Source organism: Lampris incognitus, chromosome 1 (genome assembly GCF_029633865.1).
Source record: "Lampris incognitus isolate fLamInc1 chromosome 1, fLamInc1.hap2, whole genome shotgun sequence".
In the NCBI taxonomy this organism is placed as follows: Eukaryota; Metazoa; Chordata; class Actinopteri; order Lampriformes; family Lampridae; genus Lampris; species Lampris incognitus.
Window position 1 is genome coordinate 11,844,694 of NC_079211.1, and position 16,637 is coordinate 11,861,330.

The 16,637-nt window shown below is 47.1% G+C and overlaps 1 protein-coding gene across 1 annotated transcript in view; it reads left to right on the top strand.

The window, feature by feature from the left end:
- The first annotated feature begins 277 nt into the window (after positions 1-277).
- The window catches only part of LOC130124542 (high-affinity choline transporter 1-like), a 30,163-nt gene continuing 13,803 nt past the window's right edge, over positions 278-16,637 (top strand). Inside the window, exons 1-4 of the mRNA XM_056293947.1 lie at positions 278-458; positions 12,852-12,965; positions 14,697-14,852; positions 16,137-16,285. Of these exons, the coding sequence (XP_056149922.1) occupies positions 278-458; positions 12,852-12,965; positions 14,697-14,852; positions 16,137-16,285 (600 nt within the window). The remainder of the gene's footprint in view (positions 459-12,851; positions 12,966-14,696; positions 14,853-16,136; positions 16,286-16,637) is intronic.

The following is a 16,637-nucleotide window of genomic DNA, read 5'->3' on the forward strand; positions in this document are numbered from 1 at the left end:
GGGGAGACCAGGAACCAGATCCGTGGGAATTTGTTTTTCTCACAACGCAGGTCTCACAATTCATAGAGCAACGACTGAGTCTGTGACTGAAGAAAAACCCCACCTGTAGTGTGATGTAACAAATCAAACCCAATCCTTGAAGTGTCGAAGGTTGCGCTCCACGCCCTATCGCGCAGCCAACAATAATCTTGCTCATCTTGCTCAACTGCTCGAGCTAAGCTTAGTCTTCACTTATCTGTCCCATCACTAAAGTCAGATCTGATCGGCTCCGCACACGATGGCTGTCAACATCCCAGGATTGATAGTGATGATGATCTTCTACTTGCTGGTGCTCGGAACCGGCATCTGGGCCTGCATCAAATCCAAACGAGTGGACAAGAGACTGGGAAACCGAACAGAGATGACTCTGTTGGGAAACCGCAGAATCAACCTGGCAGTGGGCATTTGTACTATGACAGGTGAGGGATCGAGCAGGGATTACTGTTCCTCAAGAGCTGTGGAAACACAAACCAAATAAATTATGATTTGTGCAGCACTGATAGTTAACACGAAAACCCCATTATGCCACTTTCCCCCCTCTGTTAAATGAGCTTTTCTCGATTTAGGATTTTCTTTTCTTGGCTGAATGGTTGAAGTTCACTGATACACATATTGGAAGCGATGGGCTCCGATGGCCCATTCTAGGATATCTCCATTGTCCCCTGCGATTTGGCAGTCGGTTTACCAGTGTGCTTCAGGCTGTTGTCACATCTACAGTTAACATTTTGCTAGAAATGTACATGTTTGCTCAGTTCGCAAGAATTTCTTGTCAATCTCGTTTTTACATTGCTGTCATACATCGGGTGGTTCATTTCAGCTGAGGGAATGAGTCAGACCAACATTGATAAAATGTGCACCGATCATGTAAAATTCAACTGTTGCATAAGGGAGATCATAGCATTTGATATATCTATTTTGTATATACAATGCAGCTTTCTGCTCTTCTTACGAAATCACTTTTTAAAAAGTTTTAAAAAACAAATAAATTCTGTTATCAGGAATGCCAGAGAAAGAACGTCCCAAAACAGAAGAATAAACACTGGAAAAACTTTCCATTTGATTACCACAAATAAATTATTCCACTGTAATTTTACAGTACATTTTACCTAAAAACACATTAGTTACATTACAATAGCGAAGAAAAAATGAAAGATTACCAAAAATCCTGCAAATTTAAGCTTATATTTTATAAAATTAGAAAAGAAATGAGACATAATTACGTGTTGTTGTGTTCTTATGGACAAAGTACCCGGAGATGACTTTATGTAAAGGAGCTTTTATTCATATCTCTCGGCTGTACATGTCCACCTGACTGTCAAGGCATTGGAGAGCACAGTTCTGGGTTTTGGCGCTTTTGCACCTAATATTTATATCCTTTCTGGGCGGGGTTACATCCGGTCAACAACATGTAAACAATAAGTAGTTCCGTATCCACAGTGAACGATAGAACATTTATCAATACACCACACGCGTGGTGAAAGCATACTGGCCTGAATTTGGGTGTAGACAGGGGTTAAAGTGGGATTTGGTAAGTGGGGGATCTCTGTATTAGAGAGGTGGGCAAAAGTGCGGGAGTGATAGGTAGCTAGCTAACGTTAGGCTAGCAAACCACTGGTCCAGTAGTCCCGACGTTAGCATTGTTAGCTAATAATAGCTACCGGTAGCTAACGTTTGCTAGCTAGTTAGTTATTTGAATGAAAATATTGCATGGCCAGAGCTAAGGTTGGACAAACATAACTAGCTAGCTACCGGTAACGTTACCGGACGCTACCGATAGTTAGCTTGCCTAGCAGCATTCAAACAACTAGCCAGCAACGTCAGCAACTAGCTAGCAACGTTACCGGGTGGAAGATAGCTAGTTAGTTAGCTAGCTAGCTAACGTTACGTTCGCTAACGTTAGTTGCTTGAATGAAAACCACAGCAGAGCTAGACAAAACTATTGGAAATACACTGAATATACTCACTCTTTATGCCCCCCGATCCAAAATAATAGTGCAGGTAGCAGGTTGACGCTCTCTCGAGTCTTGTCTGCTTGGTGCGGTGAACTGACCCTGACCCGTGAGTGTGAAGCCAGTCTCTTCTGACGTCAAGTCTGGTGAAGCCACACAGCAGGCCGGTGCGGGTCACGTGAGGACGCGATATCGTTCAAACTTTTAGAAAAAGCAAAGTAGTATAAAAATAGAAGAACGACTTTATTTGCGATTTATTTTGCAATGCTTGTGAATTGGCTGCGTCATGTTTTTTGTTTTACATTCTACTGTGACAAAAAGGTTGAAATTACTCCTGTCTACAGTGTGCCGGATCTCAGCTCCGGTTGACTTGGAGGAGGAGGAGGAGGGGAAGTGCCGGTGTCGGGATCCGGGGAGCTCCGGCCCACTTTAATCACTGGGTGTAGTCGACTGCAGAGTCCTGGCCTGACGTGTTAGGGACAGGCCAGTGGCCACTCTTTCGAGGAACGCTGGTTTGACCAGGGAGTCAAAGAGGCCATCTATGTTAAGAGGGAACGACCATCCCTGAACCGAGGAGGGGGGGCTAAGAGTACATCTGCCACTGTCTTACAATGCTGTGATTGGAACTATTCCAAAATCCTCTGTGAACAGTACACATGACCACTGAAACTCAAGTTAATGGTCACACCCATATTTGCATATGAAACTGGTTTGGCCTCAGTTGTTATACCACTGTATTGTTTATAAGGGTGGTGATACCCACAGTCAGTTTAGACTGAAGAGGTCACTTAGATGAGTGATGAGCCGTATCTGTCAGTAAACGTTGTATTCAGATGAACCGATGTAACCTTATTAGATTTTCTTAACTGGATTATTGAGCATGCATCAAGACACATAATAGCATAATGTGGCACATTGCCCATCATCCAGTAAAGACAGGTACGATACATAACAAGTACATGTACACAGTACATAAGTAGTACATACTAAAGCAGACCTGGAGTCTAATATAAAATGCAACTTAATTGGCTGAACTTGATTAATGTTAACTTGTAGAGCCGAAGGAACGGAGAAGACCGTAGGTTCACACTTTAGCCGTGTAGGCAACTTTCTTTAATCCACGGTAAATCAGAGAGACAACCAAACCACAGCTCGACTGAGCGGAGGTGGCAAGAATCCCCAGAAAACTGGCTGGACAACCATAACTTAACCCTGCGTTAACCTGCCAGGGCAACCATGACTTAACCCTTAGTTCCTGGGTTGAATTCTGTCCCCAATACGTGTCCACCACATGAGCCCCCCCAGAATTCGCCCTAGTAATCGAAGTCAGGCAGGCGCGGGGGGACGACAGGCCGTCCGCGGCGGCTCCGGATAACAGGGGCCGGAGTGTCTCCGGGAGGCATTGACGCGGGCCTGTGGAGGTCGGCCTGAGGAGCAGAAGAGGCAGCTCGGGCCTCCACGGGGGGAGGAGGCGGAGCCGGGGGACGACCGCGACGAGGAGGTTGGGCTAACTCCAACGGCTGCGTCAAGTCCAGGTGTGCGGGTTTAACTCGGTCCACTGAAACATGCTCGGCCGTGCCCCCAAAATCCACCACCAGGTGCTTAGTTCCCCGTTCCAGGACGCGGAAGGGGCCGTCATAAGGGGGTTGCAGAGGGGGGCGGTGTGCGTCGTGACGGATGAAGACGTAGTCCGCTGACTGCAGACCTGGGGGCACCTGGGACACCGGCGCGCCGTGTTGGGTGGTAGGGACGGGTGTGAAAGCTCTGACCCCGTCCAGCAAGGAGGCTCGTTGGTCCACAGCTGACCAGGGACGCGTTGCATTGGGCATGAAATCGCCTGGGACTCGCAGCGGCGTGCCGTACACCAGTTCCGCAGAGGAGGCTTGTAGGTCTTCCTTCGGGGCGGTCCGCAGGCCCAGCATGACCCATGGGAGCTTGTCGACCCAGTTGCAGTCCTTGAGAGTAGCCCGAAGCGCAGCCTTCATGGACCGGTGGAAGCGCTCACATAGGCCGTTCGCCTGAGGGTGGTAGGCGGTAGTGCGATGAAGCTTGACGCCCAGAGCCTCACCCACAGCATTCCATAGCTCTGAGGTAAACTGTGGCCCACGGTCAGATGAAAGGTCGGAAGGCGTACCGAAACGTGAGACCCACGACCCAATAAAAGCCCGGGCCACATCAGCAGACGTCGTGGATGCCAGGGGAACAGCTTCAGGCCAGCGCGTAGTCCTGTCCACCACAGTGAAGAGGTAGGTGAACCCCTGGGAGGGGGGTAGGGGACCAACCAGGTCGACGTGGACATGGTCAAATCGTCTCTCCGGCACTGCGAAGCGTTCCAGGGGCGCCTTAATGTGGCGGTGTATCTTAGCCCGCTGACAGGCAACACACGAGTCGGCCCACGCTTTCACGTCTCTCTTAAGTCCCTCCCACACAAACTTAGCAGAGGTCAGGCGCACGGATGGCTTACCGCCTGGATGAGAGAGGCCGTGCACAGCTTCAAATACGGGGCGTCTCCAGCTGTGCGGGACGATGGGCCTGGGCTGTCCTGTGGAGACGTCACACAGGAGGGTGACACCTGTGTCGCTGAAAGGAACGTCCTGCAGGCGGAGCCCCGTGTCGGAGGCCCGGAGACGGAGGATGCTCGGGTCCGTGGCCTGGTCAGCGGCCATCTGTGCATAGTCAAGGCCTAGGTGGACCGCTCCAATCACTGCCCTAGAGAGGCAGTCAGCTACCTGGTTAGACTTACCAGCGACGTGCTGGATGTCGGTAGTGAATTCCGAAATGTAGGAGAGTTGTCGCTGCTGGCGAGCGGACCATGGCTCGGCCGTCTTGGACATGGCAAACGTGAGGGGCTTGTGGTCCACGTACGCAGTAAACTCGCGGCCCTCTAGCAGGAAACGGAAATGCCGGACGGCGAGCCAGAGACCGAGGAGTTCCCTGTCAAAAGTACTATACTTGCGCTCTCGGGGTGTAAGCTGGCGACTGAAAAAGGCCAAAGGCTGCCAAGCCCCCCCCACCCACTGTTCGTGAACCGCACCAACAGCATAGTCCGATGCATCCGTGGTTATGGAAATAGGCACTGTAGGTGAAGGATGCGCTAGCAGGGTAGCCTGGGAGAGCGCAGCTTTAGTCTCGGTGAACGCACGGTCCCGCTCTGCTGTCCAGTCGACCGCCTGGTTGGGGGACATGCCTTTCAGCGCCTCGTACAGTGGCCGGATGATAAAGGCGGCTCGGGGAATGAAGCGGTGGTAGAATGTCACCATCCCGATGAACTCCCTGAGCGCACGAGCTGTTTGGGGGCGCGGAAAGGCCGCCACCGCTTCCACCTTTGAGGGCAGGGGGACTGCCCCGTCCCCAGTGATGCGGTGCCCGAGGAAATCAATGGCTGTCAGCCCGAACCGGCACTTCGCCGGGTTGACGATCAGCCCATGCTGGCTGAGGCGTGTGAAGAGGGCATGAAGATGGGACAGGTGTTCTTCCTCGGAGGCGCTGGCGATGAGTATGTCGTCCAAATAGACAAAGATGAAAGGAAGGCCACGGAGCACTGAATCCATCAGCCGCTGAAAGGACTGGGCCGCGTTTTTGAGTCCAAATGGCATTCGTAGGAATTCAAATAGGCCAAATGGGGTAGTCACCGCTGTCTTGGGGATGTCTGAGGGGTGCACGGGAACTTGATGATAACCACGGACCAGGTCGACTTTTGAGAAGACGCATTTGCCAGACAGGTTTGCAGAAAAGTCCTGGATATGCGGGACAGGATAGCGGTCGGGCGTGGTGGCGTCATTTAGTCGGCGGTAGTCCCCGCATGGGCGCCAACCTCCATCAGGCTTAGCGACGATGTGGAGTGGGGACGCCCACGGGCTGTCAGAGCGGCGGATGATCCCCATGCGTTCCAGGTGCTCAAACTCAGACTTGGCAATGGCGAGTTTGGCGGGGTCGAGACGCCTGGCTCTGGCGTAGACCGAGGCCCCTTCGTAGCAATGTGATGCTCCACCCCATGCTTAGCGGTAGGTGCAGAGAAGGTAGGCTGGGTGAGGTCAGGGAACTCAGCGAGGAGGCGGTTGAACTTGTCTGCCTCTGAGAGAGAGTTGGCTAGACCTGCATAGGCCGCTTCCCTCCGCGTACATGCGAAGGAGGAGAAGGTTAAGGCATCGACCAGACGGCTGTTCTGAATGTCCACTAGCAAACCGTAAGCGCACAAAAAATCAGCTCCGAGGAGGGGAAGCGTTACATTGGCCATGACGAACTCCCACGTGAAACGTTGTCCGCCAAAACACAGTTCTACAGACCGCACGCCGTAGGTGTGGATAGGGCTGCCGTCAGCCGTCGCCAACTGGGGGCCCCGCTCCCCGCCCATGATGTCGACGTCAGTAGCAGGGAGCACGCTTCTCTGTGCGCCCGTGTCACAAAGAAATCGCCGACCGGAGATGGTGTCGAGGATGAAGAGTAGCCTGCTCGTATCGCCAACACTCATGGCCACTACTGAGTGTTGGCCCTCTCGTTTTCCGTCGGCCTGTAGTTGCAGGGGGAACGGCACCGTTTAGCTTTCGCACCAAATCGAGCGTGGTACATACAGAGTCCAGAGGGCTTGTAGCGGTCTGACGCTGTGGCGCCACCGTCGGGCCACGCCCGCGATGTCGGCGGGGGGCCAGTGAAGGTAGGAGCCAGCACCCCGGCATGGGAGGAACGTTGTGTAGCGACGAAGAATCGGTCAGCCTCCTTTGCCAGCTCACGGGGATCAGTGATGGTGGAGTTAGCGAGCGCAGTCTGGACGTGGGGCGGCATGTTGCGCAGAAACAGCTCCATAAACAGGAAACATGGCTTTTCTTGACCCAGTAGGTTTAACATCCTGCTCATTAGCTCCGATGGTTTGCCATCTCCCAAGCCCTGAATTGCGAAGAGGCGACGTGCTCTCTCCGTTGCTGACAGTTCAAAAGTTTCAAGGAGGAGATGTTTAAGTGCGGCGTATTTACCATCGGCCGGTGGGTTGGTTATGAAACCGCTTATCCTGGAAGCCGTAGCGCCCCCCAGCGCTGCCACTACGTAGTAGTACCTGGTCTCGTCTGCTGTTATGTCTCTGAGCGCGAACTGTGCCTCAGCCTGCGCGAACCATGAAGCCGCGGAAGACTCCCAAAACTCCGGCAGTTTCATTGCAACGGCGTTCGTAGCCATAATGTGTGTGGTTTCAGAAAACTTATCCGAAAAGCGACGTCGGGGTCACCAGTGTAGAGCCGAAGGAACGGAGAAGACCGTAGGTTCACACTTTAGCCGTGTAGGCAACTTTCTTTAATCCACGGTAAATCAGAGAGACAACCAAACCACAGCTCGACTGAGCGGAGGTGGCAAGAATAACCAGAAAACTGGCTGGACAACCATAACTTAACCCTGCGTTAACCTGCCAGGGCAACCATGACTTAACCCTTAGTTCCTGGGTTGAATTCTGTCCCCAATACGTGTCCACCACAAACTCCTAGGCTGCTATTCAGAGCCTTAATGGACGGGGGACAGAGGACTGTATATACCTGCTCAGTTTACACTTGCATGTGTGTGTGGGTGCACAGTAGTGTGTAGTATGCATGTGTGTATGTTTCATGTGTGTATGTGGGAACAAAGTTTGGAATAAGGCCCATAGTTTGGTAATGGATGTTTCTAATATATTGTGTGTTTGTTTAAAAGTCTAAATCGGTGTAAATGTTAGTTTACTGTGTTGACTCACTAGCAGACTACACAAACTGGCCTCAGGACTATAGCCTGTAAAGTCGTTACGCTGTCGCTAACCAGCCCACATCCCGCCACTGTGGCGTTGTTACTGGGAACATTAGCTAACCGTTTAGTTAACCTCCGAGCCAAGTTATCGACTACAGAGGGAATGACGACGCAGACAAGATTAACAGAGAGACGATCGGAAAAGAATGGAATAAGAGGAATAATTAGAGGGGGAGAAAACGAAATGAGAGAAAAATGAAAGGAAGATAAGTTGGGAACAAAAGAGAGAAAATAGCATAAAATAAGAGAACAGATGAGAGATGATGAAGAGGAGGAGGTAATAGAAGAGTAAGGAAAGAAGTGGAGTGATAAATGTAATTTTAAACAACCACAACAGCACATATGAAAATCTCAAAATATAACAAAACTGATTTAGTTGAATTTTAAAATAGGTCCCCCAAAATCTTTGTTGAATGTAATGGTTAAATTACAGGGAGTTGCATCAGCTCCCCCATGACACCCCCCCCCCCCGACTCATGGAGTGTGTGTGTGTGTGTGTGTGTGTGTGTGTGTGTGTTTACACTTTGGGCCTCCAGCCATTGCCTTTTCATTCCCTAAACCCTGGTGACTGGCCGGCCAGGTCATACTGGGTAAATTGGCCGTCTACTTCCAGAGTGTGGGACAGCACAGGATGCCATAATGACGTAGCACCTCATTGTGTAAAATCACAGAAAGTTTTGCCCTGTCCGGAAATGATTATGTCTCTCAAAATGTTTGCCAACTGTTTCACAAATGATTTTGTCCCACATAAAGCACAAAGGGAACAGTTGGCACGTTAAGGTGCTCACTGTAAATCTGCCATTACTCCTCAAAAAAGGTAGATCTAGAGTGGCTGCAACCTTCAATAAACCCCCCCCCCCCGCCGTTGCTGCCAAATTGTCGAAAGCAAAAAAACAAAAAAGGTGCAGATTGTGCGTTAGTGGTCAGGTCACATGACACAAAGCACTTAATACTTTCTGGTTCCAGATCAGCATTCCTGCAATTCCTACATGAGACTAAAGATCGGCATTCAAGTCAAGTCGTCAATTTTATTTGCATATCCCATTATCACAAATTAAAAATTTGCCTCAGTGGGCTTTACAGTAATACAACACCCTGTATTCAGACCCTCGCATCGGATAAGGAACAACTCCCTAAAGAAAAAAAACCCCGTTAACAGTGAGAAAAAATAGGAAGAAACCTCAGGGACAGCAACAGAGGAGGGAGCTCTCGCCCAAGACAGACAACGTGCAATGGATGTTGTGTTTACACAATTCACAGAATACAACAACACTGAAAGAAGATGAAGAATTATAATGGAATTATAAAATATACGAAGAATATGATGAGGAGGATGCTAAGCAGTGTCCATATGCCACCAAAACAGCCCAGGACCCGAGCCACATGACCAGCATCACCATGTAGACCTGACAGGAAGACTGACTACACATGCACACAGGGGAGACTCACATCACACCATTCACATATGCAGGAGAAGAGACAAGAAAAAACACAAGTCATACATCAGAGTGAGAAAAATATATCACATTGAAACAGGATATGGATTTATAAGATATATTTTTTTAAAAATGTGATGAGGGGGTGCCAAGGAGCATCCAGGTAGCGACCACCATCACCATGGAGACCTGGGGGGAGGACAGACTGCACGTACACTCGGGGGAGACTCACATCACACCATTCACATACACTAAAGAAGAGAAAGGAGAAGACGTGAGAGAAGAGAACAATTTGTAACAGTCAGGCTATACTCTATAATCTCGTCAGCAGAACAGTGCTTGGTAAATTAATTGAGACAGAAACTGACCCGTCATGCAGTACAGGCCGTTAAGTACTCAATTTAAAGGCAACTGTAGGTTAAGTCAAAAAGGTGAGTTTTAAGTTTGGATTAAAAGGACTCAACAGACTCTGATTGTCTGACGGCAGCAGGCAGGTTAGAACAGGGCCCGATAGGAACAGGCCTGTCCCCAGCTGACTTCTTTTTAACTTTGGGTGCACACAGGAGCCCTGTATTTTGAGAGCGAAGAGCTCGAGATGGAATGTACGGTTTAAGGAGATCAGACAGGTAAGATGGGGCAAGCTCATATAGGATTTCATAAGTCAGCAGAAGCACCCTGTATTCTGATCTAACATGGATAGGAAGCCAATGAAGGGAGGCAAAACTTGGTGTAATATGGTCAATTTTTTTAGTTTTAGTTAGGATACTAGCTGCAGCACTCTAAACCATCTGAAGACTTTAAGTACTAGCATGTGGCAGACCTGAAAACAGAACATTACAGTAATCAAGTTTGGATGAAACAAATACATGTATTAGAGTCTCTGTGTCAGCCATGGACAGGAAAGACTGAATTTTAGCTATGTTACGTAAGTGAAAAAGGCAGTCTTGGTGATTTCTTTAATGTGCTTATCAGAGGAGAGGCTGGGATACGGTTACTTGATCAAATTGGTGTCTGTGTCTAGCAGGGCCAATGAACAGCATCTCGGTTTTATCTGAATTTAAAAGCAGAAAGTTAAGTGACATCCAGTTTTTTCCACAGCAGCCAAACAGGTCTCTAAATTAGTAACTTGAGTATGATCATCAGCCCTTATAGGCACATACAGCTGAGTATCATCCACATAGCAATGGAAATTTATTTCATGACTGCATATAATTTGGCCAAGAGGTGAAATATATAAAGAGAGAAAAGTAGAGGGCCAAGAACCAAGCCCTGAGGTATGGCATATTTAACATCAGAGAATTTCGATGTAATATTATTACAGCAGACATAATGTGTTCTTCCAGATAAGTAGGACCTAAGACAATAGAGAGCTAAGCTATCCATCCATCCATCCATCCACTATCCAAACCGCTCATCCCGCTGTCAGGGTCCCGGGGATGCTGGAGCCTATCCCAGCAGTCACTGGGCGGCAGGCAGGGAGACACCCTGGACAGGCCACCAGGCCATCACAGGGCTATGCTAGAGACAAGCTAAGCTAGAGATACAAAAATTGCAATTCATTCTGTCTAATAGTATACAGTGATCAATGGTGTCAAAGGCTGCACTGAGGTCCAGTACAAGAGACCGTAGCAATTTAAGGCTGAGATTATTTCCAGATATTTCAACCCTGCATCCCTCTGCAAATACAGCCCAGTCTCTGCGGATTCAAATTTAAAAGTGCTTTCAAATTTATAAGTGCTTTATTGGCAGGAAAATAGGCACTTGTATTGCCAAAGCAGTCATTACAAACAACAAGAAATCAGAACATATACCGAACATATAACACATAGACAGATACAAGAAATCAGAGCATATACAGATGCAGTATAAAAACCAGATTGTGTCTCCCCACCTGCTGCCCAGTGACTGCTGGGATAAGCTCCAGCATCCCCACAATGCTGAGAGCAGGACAAGCGGTTTAGATAATGGATGGATGGATGGTAATCAATTACCAGTAGTACTTATCGATTATTTATTATTTAACTATTGTTATTGTTATCAATATCATTATTAATTTTATTTTATTTAAAGCAGTAGAATAGTTAGGACGACTATCTGTGTGCATGCATGTGTGTGCATGTGCATTTATGAGTCTGTGGGCTTGTGTGTGTGTGCGTGTGCGAGTGAGAGAGGCTGTGTATATGCATGTGTGTCTGAGTGTGGTCTAGGGCTTCTTTGTGTAAAAATTAGGGAATATGTGTGTGAATATGTGTATCGTTCAGTGTCCCTCAGATGGTGGCAAGTGAGAACATATTGTGCAGCTATAGTTACAGCTCTCTTTGTCTTCACCCAGTAAGTAGGGTAGTTTACTGTGGTTTGGTAGAGCATCGAATTTGAGGTTGTTTTTCTTCAGATTGTGGGAAGAAGCAATCATGGATTGATTGGAATGTTTTGCATTCTGTTAAAAAGTGCAGCTCTGTCTCAACTACATTGTCTTTGCACTGCTTAAACAGACTTTTGTCTCTTGACAGCCCAGTTTTTTTGTGTCTGCCAGTTTCTATTGCTAAGCGGTGCTCACTAAGTCTGTATTTCGTCAGTGTATTTCTCAAATTTGTTTCTTTTATTTTAGTTAGGTAATCTGCTAATGTATATTCTCTGTCTAGGGCCAAACAGCATTGCATCTTGCTTTGTGATTTTGTTTCGGATTGCCAACATTCGTAATGATGAAGGCATGTAGCAGTAGGCCGAAACGTTAGCATGTTTTGCTGGCCAAAATAAATTGGAGAAAATGAGGCACTGTCCGTGTCCTTTTTCAAATCGATGAGGGCTACCCTACATCCTTGGATGTGGTTCTTGAAGGATTCGTAACAATTGTCTTTTGGGTTTATTATTTGCAGACCTGATATGTCCACCTTGAATAATAGAAACGAATTGTCCACCAGTTGTAGACACCGAAAAAAAAAACTCCTTTGTAGCTATAAGTAAAATGTCTTTATTATCCCCCCCCACATTAGATGATACACATATGACATTTATTAGGTTTTTTTTAAATATTTTTAAATATTTAAAAAATATATTTTAAGTCCCTGTCCTTCTAACTGTGACCCAACACCACCCCAATATATAACTCACATAAATGACCTTGTTATATTTGTAATGTACGCCATTTCAACAGTGCCGTGGCCCCTGAATGCTTTTCAAAACAAACCCCAGTCCCATTGGTTGTAATGTTTTCTACCCCTCCATTGGTTGCTGTGCATCATGAGTACCTACCCCATTGGTTGTTATAATTTGAATGTTTCCCCATCTGATTGGTCGCTGTCCAACCGAAATTAGAGGCGTGACGCTGGGCAACAAACTGTATGATTCTTTGTGAAAAAGACATTAGCAGCTGATGAGTGCGAGACACACGAAACAGGCCTGTACTGCAGTGTATTAAAATCTTCTTCCCTGTATCCATGTTGATATTCCGCTCCTCATTTGTTGAGCACTCACAACACCATTGACGGTTTCGGAAAAAAAACGCTATATATTTATATCAACACGGATACAGGAAAAAAGGTTTTAATACATTGCAGTACAGGCCTGTTTCGTGCGTCTCGCACTCATCAGCTGCTAATATATATATAGATGATTGTTTTTGTAAGATTTGTATTGAGCTTGTGTATGTGTTTGTATTTTGCAGCTACTTTTGTTGGAGGGGGCTTCATTGTTGGAGTGACAGAGGCAGTGTACAGCCCTACTATGGGACTGACCTGGGCCTTCTTGCCGTTCTCATCTGCCTTTGCTTTTATTGTTGGTAAGAATCTCAGCTGACGTAACCATTCCTGTTTAATATTGTGGTTAAGGCTCGTTAATGCCACTTATTGAACTTTAACGAATTCTCTCTTTGAGAAGCCTTTTTCCCCCCAAGTTAAAACATTATCGCCCTTCTCTGACGGGAAAAACAAGCCCGCCCAGCAGTGAGGTTCCCCGCTTTGCTCGGATCCAGTGAGCCGCGGGTACCTTCCGTAGGCGCTTGCCTGGAAATGCCGCACATCCGTCTTCCCCGGTTGGGTCAGAGCCGCTAACTGTGGGGTTGATCTGCCCATCTCCACAATCCTTTTGCCACCACATCATTCACGGGTTCTCCTTGAGACATTATTCTCATTCACGGTTAGCTAGCTTAGCTAACTAAATCAAAAACACAAATGCTAGCTAACATTAGCCGCCAACTACCGCGACCTAGGCGCTGCTGCTGATAGGCTGAACAATCCGTCACGTAGGCTGTATGCTCCGAAGGGCCTATGACGCTGTGTACATATAAAAGAACACGCCCATCCGCTGCACATCAAAAGCTGATTGGTTGAGTAATCTATCAACACAGTATTAACGCCTAACTTGTTTAGATAGCGGAGACCTTCGCTCGAGATGCCGAAGGTGATGGCAAGAGGAGTCTTCTCACACGGTTACAGCAGAGGGAAAAAGCTGATTGGATGATTTTCTTTAGGCTGAGAGACTGCAAGCAGAGCCTCCCGAATTCGTATGGGTAGTCGAAACCGAAATGTAATGCCATGTTAACAGATTGATTAGAAGATTGTATTATATTTATTAAAGTGTTTTCCTTTTCTGTGGAGTCTTAGAAGGCCCTGACTGTTCACCGCCTATATATTTATTTTATTTTTTAGGCTAATCGGTGTGTGTGTGTATATATACTGTAGCGAATTAGGGGAGCAGTCCGGGAACCGCCACAGCCGGGACGCAAACCCGTGTCTCCCACTCCGCAAGCGACAACGTTAACCAGTCGACTAAAGGGTCCGACCCGTTAGTTAAGGAACAACGTGTCTACTTATCCATGCGCGTTACACTATATATACACCGATTAGCATAAACATTAAAAATTAAAACCACTGACATTTGATTATCTTGTTACAGTGGCATCTTTCAAGGGTGGGATGAATTAGGCAGCAAGTGAACAACAAGTGTTGACGGAAAAGTCAGCATGTTCAAAGTCCAATACTTTACAATGTTTTGATGAATATTAGAGGTGAGCTGAGACTACATGATGTTCGGAGCAGGGCCTATTTGACAGCAGGTCCCTTATAAAACCAAGATAAACTGGAGTGTGTGTTGAATTCTGGTGATCTGGGAACCATACTCCACTCCCAACGTCTGCATATAAAACCAGTTTGAGACCCCATATCATGTTTTTGAAATTCAAAAGGTTACAAGGAGCTGGACCCTCACACAACAAATACCTACGATGCCATAACCCTCAACAAACCATCATAGGATGCACCTTATCACAGCGGATATTGCATCCTTGCTAAGATAGTGTACACATGGATAAACTGTAATGGCTTCTATCTGTGGCAGGAGGTATGTGATGGATGCAAGAGAGCTAAAAAATGTGCTTTTATAGAGTTTGCTTTGTAGATTTGTGTTTCCCACTGCTAGCACTCCTGAGTCATTCACCAGATCTGGTCTGGGGACAACGTGATCACACATGTGAGGAAGGAAACCTTTCTCTTTCTGTGGTCTTTTTGTACAGGTGGATTAGTTTTCGCCAAGCCAATGAGAGACAAAAAATATTTGACAATGATGGAGCCTTTCCAGATCAAATATGGAAAGGTATTGAGTGGAGTGCTTTCGGTTGCTCCTCTTTTAGATGAAATTCTCTGGGTGACTTCAACACTTATTGGCCTAGGTAAGTGACACCTGCTTCAGACAAGATAGCACACATGTAGGATAGAAGTAGAGATAGAATCACCTTTTATTTTTAGTAAAGTAATAATATGATTTTTCAGCAAGATACAATATTTTGGCTGCGGCATGGTGGCGCAGTGGTTAGCGCGGTCGCCTCACAGCAAGAAGGCCCTGAGTTCAAGCCCCAGGGTAGTCCAACCTTGGGGGTCGTCCTCTGTGTGGAGTTTGCATGTTCTCCCCCTGTCTGCGTGGGTTTCCTCCGGGGGCTGCGGTTTCCCCCCACAGTCCAAAGACATGTAGGTCAGCTGATTCAGCATTACTAAATTGTCCCTAGGTATGAATGTGTGTGTGGTGTGGGGGTGGGGGCCCTGTGTGATGGCCTGGCAGCCTGTCCAGGATGTCTTCCCGCCTGCCACCCAATGACTGGTGGGTTAGGCTCCAACTCCCTGCGACCCAGACAGCAGGATAAGCGGTTTGGAAGATGGATGAATGGATGGACAATATTTTGAGTTAGCAATTAACTGAATTGACTTTTTGCACTTAAGAGTTTTGCACAATATAACTCAGCTGTGAAAATTAGGCTAAAGCAATAAAACATAGGCCACTGTCCCCCCCCCCCCAATTGTTGTTTTAATTAATTAATTAATTAAAATTATTTTTCTCCCTTTTTCTCCCCAATTGTGTCTGGCCAATTACCCCACTCTTCGGGGTGTCCCAGTCGCTGCTCCACCCCTTCTGCTGATCCGGGGAGGGCTGCAGACTACCACATGCCTCCTCCGATCCATGTGGAGTCGCCAGCTGCTTCTTTTCACCTGACAGTGAGGAGTTTCTCCAGAGGGATTTAGCGTGTGGGAGGATCACGTCATTCCCCCCAGTTCCCCCTCACCCTGAACAGGCGCCCCGACCGACCAGAGGAGGCGCTAGTGCAGTGACCAGGGCACATACCCACATCCGGCTCCCCACCCTAAAGACACGGCCAATCGTGTCCACAGGGACACCCGACCAAGCCAGAGGTAACATGGGGGTTCAATCCGGCGATCTCCGTGTTGGTAGGCAACGGAATAGACCACCACGCTACCCGGACGCCCACATAGGCCACTGTTATCCATACCAGGAAAGTTGACAAAGCCAACATATCTATTTGGAAGACATATGTATGTTACATGAGTTCAAGGGGTCCATCATGCTTGTATCCAAATATGCTAAAGATTGGTAAATGATGGAGCAATTAAATAAACGAATAAGCATAATTATCTTCAGGAATCATTTTACGTCTCTTTTGTAGGTGCATCCATGAGCATGGTTCTGGATTTGCCTTATGCTGTGTGTATCTGGATCTCTGCTGTAGTGGCCATTGTGTACACGTTGTTGGGAGGCCTCTACTCTGTAGCCTACACGGACATCATACAATTGATTCTCATCTTCTTCAGTTTGGTAAGCTAATCCGGTTTCACATGTTTAATACCTCAACATCTATACAAAGCAAATATGTTGCTTAAAAAGCCTCATTAAGCAGTTTGACAAAAGTTATTCCAAGCAAAGGAGGCCTCATCCAAACTTGCCTTTGACCAACCATATTTACAAAAACATTATTCTCGTAAGCTTGTGGAAGTTTTAGAAACTTGAGTGGAAGGAACACCAAATTGTCCAAATGATATTCCAAACTTATAAAAACGTTCACATGGCGTTGACAACGAGCTTATTCTGTTCCTAAGGGAACTGCTGCTTGGTTTCACCGAATACACCTTCATTAAACTATTTGGACTTTTCCTTTTCTTTTTTTCTT